This window comes from Cotesia typhae, unplaced genomic scaffold (genome assembly GCF_013202065.1).
Source record: "Cotesia typhae breed Kobodo isofemale line unplaced genomic scaffold, CoteBio_Ctyphae contig_36, whole genome shotgun sequence".
Lineage (NCBI taxonomy): Eukaryota > Metazoa > Arthropoda > Insecta > Hymenoptera > Braconidae > Cotesia > Cotesia typhae.
Window position 1 is genome coordinate 2,207,619 of NW_027423744.1, and position 8,432 is coordinate 2,216,050.

The following is an 8,432-nucleotide window of genomic DNA, read 5'->3' on the forward strand; positions in this document are numbered from 1 at the left end:
TGAAACTTGTTATTTTTAAATTAAATTTATATATTGACTCAGACATAAAAATTTGTAAAAACATCATAAAATTCACATACCATATGAACATTATTTGGAATAATTAGTTGATGCTTCATAATCAATCCACCAACGAAAGTAAACCATTGATGGTCTTTCAAATTTCCTAAATCACCAGGTAATATCTTACCAAAAATTTCAGTTTTTTTAGCAAGTACAAATGTTATGTAAGTAGCCTTGAAAGATCTTTCAAATAGATCATCATTAGGTCTATTTTCAGAATTTGTTTCAATGTGTAAACACTAGCATATTTTTATCATCTAAAATCTTTCCAGTAAATCCTCGAGTTCTTGGATCTGAAAATGAAAAAGGAAAAAAAAATATATTTATTTTAGTTTCACTAAGGTAAAAGACCCAGTTATTGGCCTAGTTGTTTGACACTTGCAATTTTATTCTACACAGAAAAAAATTTACTTGAATCAAGGAAATAATTTTGAAAAATTTAATTTTCTTGGTTTGAGTTAAAAAAATTATTAAACTAAGAAATTTCACTTGGTTTAAGTACATTTTATTTGATTTAAGAATTTTTGTCTTGATTCAAGACAATGAGCTTCTTCAAAATTATTTTCTTGGTTCAAGACTTTTACTCTTGATTCAAGTTAATTTTTTTTTAGTGTAATTAAATAATAAAATGTTCTCAAAAAAAAAAAATTATCTTAAAATTTATAATTAAAAAATTATATTTATTAATTTATTAGAATTAATTTGTTTTTTTAACTAAAATAAAATTGTAAATGTCAATAACTGGATCTTTTACCTCATAATTCTTGTAAAAATAAATAAATATATATATATATATATATATATATATATATATATATATATATATATATATATATATATATATATATATATAATTACCAGTTAACGAATCAATTACTTTAAAGTGATTCTTTAATACTTGTAAATCTTCTGTTTCCTTGTAAGCTGATACAAGCAATCTCAAACTCATCAGTCCAAGATTATTCATACCTACATCAATCAAAGGACCAACTACTTGGCATTCAATATCATGATGATTAATCCAAGCTGCTTTTCGACAATTCTCAGAACAATAAATTGCGTAGACACACTTGTCACAAGGAATTCCTGACCAAGTTTGTTTCATACAGTAAATACAGTGACTGTAAAAATTTTCAGGAAATAAATTAGAGACATATGCTTGTTGGACTGCCAGAACTTCGCCAGGTTCAATATCTCGTGTAGCTACTACATATCTTCCAAATTCTTCAGAATACACAAGTTTGATAGCAGATGATGCACCCGGAATTTCTTCATTATCGTTCGGTACTTGAGGCAAATTTCTGTTGCCATCTAATTTTATGAATTCATTGTTTTTTGATACTGATTCATCCAATTTCACAGTCTTAGCGTTTAGATCTACTTTTTCTAACTGCTTAGAAACTTTTTCCAGTTCCCGAAAATTTCCTTTCTCCAGAGTTGAATTTGGTGAGTCCAATATCTGATGACAGCGAACTTTCCGTGCATCAAGTTTAATTTTTAATTTTTCTGGACAACCAACCAGTAGAGCATGTTCAATATCATCAATGCAGTCACGGTAAAGCCTCGCTTTAAACAAAGCCAATGATCTGTTGGCATACGCCAGTGATAAAATGTATGAATTAACCGGTGCGTATGCTACACTCTTTGTATATAATTTAATAATTGAATCAAGATCCATTTTCTTACCACTTTCTTTTGCGAAATGTAAAGTTTGGTAGCTTTTTTATTGTATTGAGTAGCATCAGATTTATTTTTCTCTTTTCCATTTATTTCAAACTTGATGTCATTCTCTTTGAAAATATTTATTGTAAATTTAACTCTGTCTTCGTTGGTTTTTAAAAGTGAATATTCTTGTTCAAATTTCCCGAACTGATTTTTTAGCTCTCAATTTTATATATAAATTATCAAGCAAGACTTCCATTATAATAATAGAATTTATTTAAATTCTTACGGTCACTGTAGATTCGGTATTAAATACCAGATATCGTTATTTCTTGAACTTGCAATACAAACTGTAACTGCGCACTGTGGAATTGGAATGTGATTTATATTATGATTATGGCTATTCTTCTGAATTGCTTTGTTTCTTCACATATTTCATGCTAACGGAATAAGTTGAACGTATGCACAAACCCATCGATAGAGAAAAAGAAAGTAAAATTTAATCAGTGGGATTGAGTGATGACAAAGGCTTTTATGGCACTGAAGTTAGCAGACGTTTAAAAATTTTGATTTTTTTATTAATTAAATTTAAATTAAAAAAGATATTTCTAAAAAATTGTAATTTATAGTTTTCAAGTTTTTACATGTGAAATTTTTTTTTTTAATTGTTAAAGTGAAATTTTTTTCAAAAAAATTTCTAAAAATTTTAAATGTTGGCTAACTTCATTTTTATAGGTTTTTTATTTATGATACTAAAATTAGCCATGACACTAAAGTTGACAGTTATTAAAATTTTTTAGAATTTTATAGCAATTAAATTATTGAAATAAAATGAAAATGAAGTTATATAACCGACATTTCAAAATTTTTAGAAATTTTTTATTGAAAAATTTGAATTAAACAATTTAAAAAAAATTTCACATGTAAAAAACTTGAAAACTATAAATGCAATTTTTATAAATATCTTTTAATTGTAATTTAATTAATAAAAAATCAAAATTTTTAGACATCTGCTAGCTTCAGTGTCATGAAAAAAATTTAATTAAAAATTCCATATGTGAAAATTTAATAAAAATTATAAGTTAAAATTTTTATAAGCATTTTTTATATTGTAATTGAATTGTTAAAAAAATTTTTAATTGACAGCTAACGGCTAACTTCAGTTACACAATTTAGCCGACGTTCAAAAATGTTTCTATTTTTTTCAACAATTAAATTGCAAGTAAAATACTTTAAAAAATTGCACGTATGATTTTTCAAATTTTATACATGTGAAATTTTTCTTTTAATTTTATTTTAACAATTTTTTCAATAAAAATAATTATAAAAACCTTTAAATGTCGGCTAATTTAATTTTTATTTTTATTTTAATATTTTTTTTTCCAGTAAGAAAAAAAGCTCAATTAAATTGAGAACAAGTAACTCTTGTTTTTTTTTTTTTTTTTTTTTGTATGATTAATATCAACAGATTCGGTAGAATCTGGCGCCAAGTTCCGTTCTCAAGCCAGACTACCGAGTGTGTTATTATACCGTAAGCAGAATCGTTTTTTGAGGTTACAAGTTTTTTTCAAATTTAATTTGATTTTTTTATATGATATTTTATAATAGTAGTTCATGCTTTTTATTACGCGTATTACTTGATTATTAACAATTATCTTTATAATTTTTATTTAAAATTATTAAAAATAATCAGCACAAACTATAGCGACCCAGATTTTTAGATTTTAACTTTTTCTTATGTAAAAAAGCGGACGGCCAGAGACTAAATAATATAACGATGCATGCTAATCTTATGATAGATGGAAAACTACAGTGAAAAAAAGATATTTGACAGCTTGCAATTACACACGCCAGGCGGCGCAAGAATAACTTTTACATGAACTATAGCTTAAAGGGGATAGTTTGCCACCGGAAATGTATTAAATTAAAATTGTCAATTTTTATTATAATTACAAAAAAACTGAAATCGAACAAAAACAGTTTCACTGTAAATCGTGCCAAGTCCACGTTCATAGACTATTAAGAAAAAAAAAAAAATTTTATTTCTTTACAAAAAGATATAAAATAAAAATTAAAAATCCAAGTAACTGATATGGTTGTATATGATTTTCGAAAATTAAAAAAATTTTTGTAAATTTAAAATTAAAAGAAACAATTTTGGAATGTACTTGGTGTACGTTATTGTGTACTTGAATTTTTTTAAGTGCACTAGTAGATACAATTTAGGAATTTCATAAAAGTGAAATATTTCGTAACTACGCACACCAAATACGTTCCAAAATTGTTTCTTTTAATTTTTAAATTTACAAAAATTTTTTTAATTTTCGAAAATCATATACAACCATATCGGTTACTTGGATTTTTAATTTTTTTATTTTATATCTTTTTGTAAAGAAATAAAATTTTTTTTTCTTAATAGTCTTATGAACGTGGACTTGGCACGATTTTTTTACAGTGAAACTGTTTTTGTTCGGATTTACAATACTTGAGGAGGAACACCACTGTGACGATCGAAAAAGAAGTGATTTTCGGGAATTGTTTTGACAGGGAAAATAATGGAATTTGGGGATCGGATTTTTTATTTTATTAAGGGTACATTAAAGATAATTACCCTAAATTTTTATTAAAAATATTTAATTATTACAAAGTTATTAACAATCATGTAGAGCACTAGAAAAATTTCCCTCTTCCATGGTCGGTTCTGATATAAAATTAAAGTTAGTAGTCACTTGATGATTTTTTAATTTTATTTAACTAACAAATCTTTTCTGAGAAACTATTTTTAAAAATTGCATTTATAATTTTTTAAAATTTCTAAATGTCAATTTTTTTTTTCATTTAATTTTGCCATAATTTATGTGTTAAAAAATTCTAACAATTAATAAATATCTGCTAAATTGATTTATCGGTTCGATAACTCAAAAACGGATCATCTGAAAATAAAAACCCTGATTGCTTTTTAATTAGTAAGGATGTAGTTATCGTCGCACGTACGGAATTTAAAAAATTTTTTATTTGAAAGATTTTTTTAGCCGGCTTAAAACAAAAAAAAGTAAAAATATTGAGAAAATTTTCAGTTAGTCGCCATTTTTTCAAAAATGAAAATTTTAAAAAAATTCCATACGTGCGACGATAACTACATCCTTACTGATTAAAAAGCAATTTGGGTTTTTATTTTCAGATAATCCGTTTTTGAGTTATCGAACCGACCATGGAGGGAGAAATTTTTTTTAGTGCTCTACGAGATTGTCAATAACTTTGCAATAATTAAATGTTTTTTAATAAAAATTTAGGGTAACAATCTTTAATATACCCTTAATAAAATAAAAAAAAAACCCGATCCCCAAATTCCTTTATTTTCCTGTCAAAAAATTCCCGAAAATCACCTCTTTTTTCGATCGTCACAGTGGTGTTACCCTTAAATAATTACTTATTTTATAAATTTCATCTGCTAATACAAAAACTGTAATACGCCAATACGTAATTTAAAAATTATGACACTGAATTTAGCAGACGTATGAAAATTTTTGATTTTTTTGTTAATTAAATTACAACTAAAAGATATTTCTAAGAAAAAATTACACTTAAAGTTTTTCAAGTTTTTACAGGTGAAATTTTTTTTTTTTAATTATTTAATTGAAATTTTTTCAATAAAAAATTTCTAAAATATACTCATTAAAGTTAGCTGTCACTTGACAATTTTTTAATTTTTTTTTAACAAATAAATTTGCTCCAAAAATTATTTAAAAAAAATTGCATTTGTAGTTTTTAAAATTTCTAAATGTCAATTTTTTGTAAATTTTTTTTTGCCATAATTGACTTGTTACAAAAATTCTTAAAACTATCAACTATCAGCTAAGTCAATTTTCATTCTAAAAATTTTGAAATGTCGGCTAACTTCATTTTCATTTAAAATTACATAAAAATCTTAAAAGTTCTTTATATGTAAGATAATAATTTTTTTTATATTTATGGCATGATTTTTATATTTTCATTGACTATAAATTAAAATCGCACTTTTTGACTCAATTTTAAATAATAATACATTTTTTAATCTAAACTACTTCATTAGATAGAGATCAACCGAATTTTGTACCACAGTCACTGTCCTCTGTTTCAAGCTTATGTCTAGAACATACAGGTGTTTCAATTGTTGTCTTGGAACTGATCATCAATAATAAAGGTACACAAAATTTTTTTATTTATACGTATTCAAGTAAAATTGATGAATGCAATTGTTCTTTACTGTAAGTATATTTAATAATTATAACCAATGATGTTTGTAAATTATTTTAAAAAGCTTTTCTGTTTATAAATACGATTGAAGGTTATAAAATTGAAGATATGGAATTTTTTTTGTAACAAATGTGTGCTCCTGATGGATGGTAGTGGTCCACCATTCCTCATTTACTCAGTGTGGACATATTTATTGTCATAAATGCATCACTAGAAGTAAGTTGTCAAAAAATATCAAATTTTGATGAAAATTAATTTAGCAGATATTTGATAATTTTCAGACTTTTTAACAAATCAATTATGGCAAAAAAAATTATACAAAACAATAGACGTAGAAATTTTAAAAATAAAAAAATGCAAATTTTCAAAAATAATTTTTGGAACAAATTTATTTGTTAAAAAACTAAAAAATAATCAAGTGACTGCTAACTTTAATGTCATCAAATTTTGGAACGACATTAAAGTTAGCTGTCAATGACATTAAATTTAGCTGTCACTTCACAATTTTTCTAATTTTCTTCAATAAATAAATTATAGTAAACAAATATTGTTAAAAAAATGGACTTGTAGGAATTTTAATAAATTAAAAATGCAATTTTTTAAAAATAATTTTTTACAAAAATTTTTTTCTTAAAGAAAATTAAAATTGTCAAGTGGATAGCTAAATTAAATGTCATTAGCTTTCACTATTATTTTTTTCATTTTTAATAAATAAATTTGTTCTGAAAATTATTTCTGAAAAAATTGCATTTTTTTCTTTTTTTAATTTTCTAAATGTCAATTTTTGGTCTCATTTTTTTTTTGCGATAATTTATTTGTTAAAAAAATTTTTAAATTAACTACACGGAAAGAACAAGATGACACTGGATATCATCCCAGATTATACTGAGTGAAAAAAAAATTTCAGATAGTAGCTAGTATAATCCAAATTGTGATGAGTATAATCCAGATATCACCCAGTATAATCTGGATTATACTAGCTACTATCTGGAAATTCTTTTTTTTCACCACGGATATCACTGAGTATAATCTGGGATGACATCCAGTGTCATCTTGTTCTTTCCGTGTATTATCTGCTAAATTGATTCTCATAATTTTGGACGCCAATAAATGTTTACTTTGCAGTCGGAAACCACTGTACAACCTGTAATACCACTGGGATCCAATCAATGCCATTAGTGGCACCTTTACCACCATCTATTGTCAATTTGTTTGTTCCTTTATCTCAACTTAATGAACAATTGGAATCGCTTTCAAAATTTCAGAGCGAGCAATGTGCGATTATAATCAAGAGTTTTGAAAAATCGGTAATCTACATTTACTATTTTTGTAATCTGCTTTATAATTTAAAAAACAACAATACCTAAATTACAGCACAAAAAATGCGAATTGTTGAAAAGCTTGTTGGGAAGATCGCAAACGTATTGAACGAGAGAAGAAAGAGCTACAAATATTGCAAGAAAAGTGTGATGATTTGAAAGCAAGGGAAGTGTATAATTTCACCAAAGTACTTCGGCTAACAACGCACAAGTTTTTAATTTTTCGAATGTTGATAATTCATATCAGCATCAAATCAATTCTAGTTCTGCTCCAATCTCTACACGTAATTTACTTCAGCAACCCATGCCACGTCACCGTAACCATCGGTTAGTTTATTTAAACTATTTATTCAATTTATTTTTATTACATTGTTTTTTGCTAATTGTTAAATTATTTGTTTTGTATCATTAGAGATCTTAATGACTCAAAATATCTTTTATCCTGGATACAATACTACCCAGATTCAGGACATAGCACAATAATGTCAATGTATCAAGGATCAATTACTGATACATCAATTACTCCGGAGAATATTTTTCGTAATCTAAAGATAAGTAAAACGTTAAGATCCAAGAAATTGACTTTGAAATTGATTATTAAAATAATTTAAATTGATTAATATATGATTTTGCTTGAAAAATAAACTAGGTTTAGAAAAATTAATCATAAAAATATCATTTATAATTTTTCAAAGCTTCTAAAGATTAAATTTTTAATAAAATTCTATTTTCTTGCTATAATTTGTTTGTTAAAAAATTCCTAAAAATAATCAGATGTCTCTAAATTTCAGTGTCATATTAATATTTATTTTTTTCTTTCAGTTACTTTTTATACTAATAATTTCATTGTTTAAAAATTTTCATTAGTTTATTATATTTTGTTAATCAAAGATCATTATTTAAAGCAGATACATTTACTTATTATTTATATATAAAATATATAAAATTTAAATTATAATTCAATGTAAATATAATTTTAATATTTTTATAACTTAATTTAAAATGTAAAATACTGAAATTATAATTTAATATACATAAATTTATTTAGTGTTGAAAAAATTTATAATTAAAAATTGTAAAGTTTATAAATTTTAAGTTTTCTATCTTTCCACAATTATTTATCTAATGAAACTATAAATTGTTATATTTTCA

General features: G+C 24.5%; 2 protein-coding genes across 3 annotated transcripts; one reads left to right on the forward strand and one right to left on the reverse strand.

Moving 5' to 3' along the window:
* Positions 1-286: 286 nt before the first annotated feature.
* LOC141526600 (SET and MYND domain-containing protein 4-like) lies at positions 287-2,195 on the reverse strand. Its single transcript, XM_074241639.1, has 2 exons — positions 922-2,195; positions 287-356 (listed from the first exon to the last, which is right to left on the reverse strand). Exons 1-2 carry the CDS (start codon positions 1,739-1,741, stop codon positions 289-291), a joined length of 888 nt encoding a protein of 295 aa, XP_074097740.1. The 5' UTR covers positions 1,742-2,195; the 3' UTR covers positions 287-288.
* Positions 2,196-5,880: 3,685 nt separating this feature from the next.
* Positions 5,881-7,918, forward strand: LOC141526774 (uncharacterized). 2 transcript variants are annotated; one of them, XM_074241860.1, is made up of 5 exons: positions 5,881-5,908; positions 6,053-6,177; positions 7,087-7,268; positions 7,336-7,607; positions 7,693-7,918. In XM_074241860.1, exons 2-4 carry the CDS (start codon positions 6,108-6,110, stop codon positions 7,387-7,389), a joined length of 306 nt encoding a protein of 101 aa, XP_074097961.1. In that variant the 5' UTR covers positions 5,881-5,908; positions 6,053-6,107; the 3' UTR covers positions 7,390-7,607; positions 7,693-7,918. The 2 variants fall into 2 exon arrangements, with proteins under 2 accessions (XP_074097961.1, XP_074097960.1); XM_074241859.1 differs by having other exon boundaries at positions 5,883-5,972.
* Positions 7,919-8,432: the final 514 nt, after the last annotated feature.

Bases quoted from the DNA above. Each gene is read 5' to 3' on its own strand.
- LOC141526774 (XM_074241860.1), top strand. From the start codon at position 6,108: ATGGTAGTGGTCCACCATTCCTCATTTACTCAGTGTGGACATATTTAT. The intron at 6,178-7,086 runs GTAAGTTGTCAA...TTTACTTTGCAG, and splicing joins TCATAAATGCATCACTAGAA to TCGGAAACCACTGTACAACC. The intron at 7,269-7,335 runs GTAATCTACATT...CCTAAATTACAG, and splicing joins TCAAGAGTTTTGAAAAATCG to CACAAAAAATGCGAATTGTT.
- LOC141526600 (XM_074241639.1), bottom strand. From the start codon at position 1,741: ATGGATCTTGATTCAATTATTAAATTATATACAAAGAGTGTAGCATAC. The intron at 357-921 runs GTAATTATATAT...TTTCATTTTCAG, and splicing joins AGTAATTGATTCGTTAACTG to ATCCAAGAACTCGAGGATTT.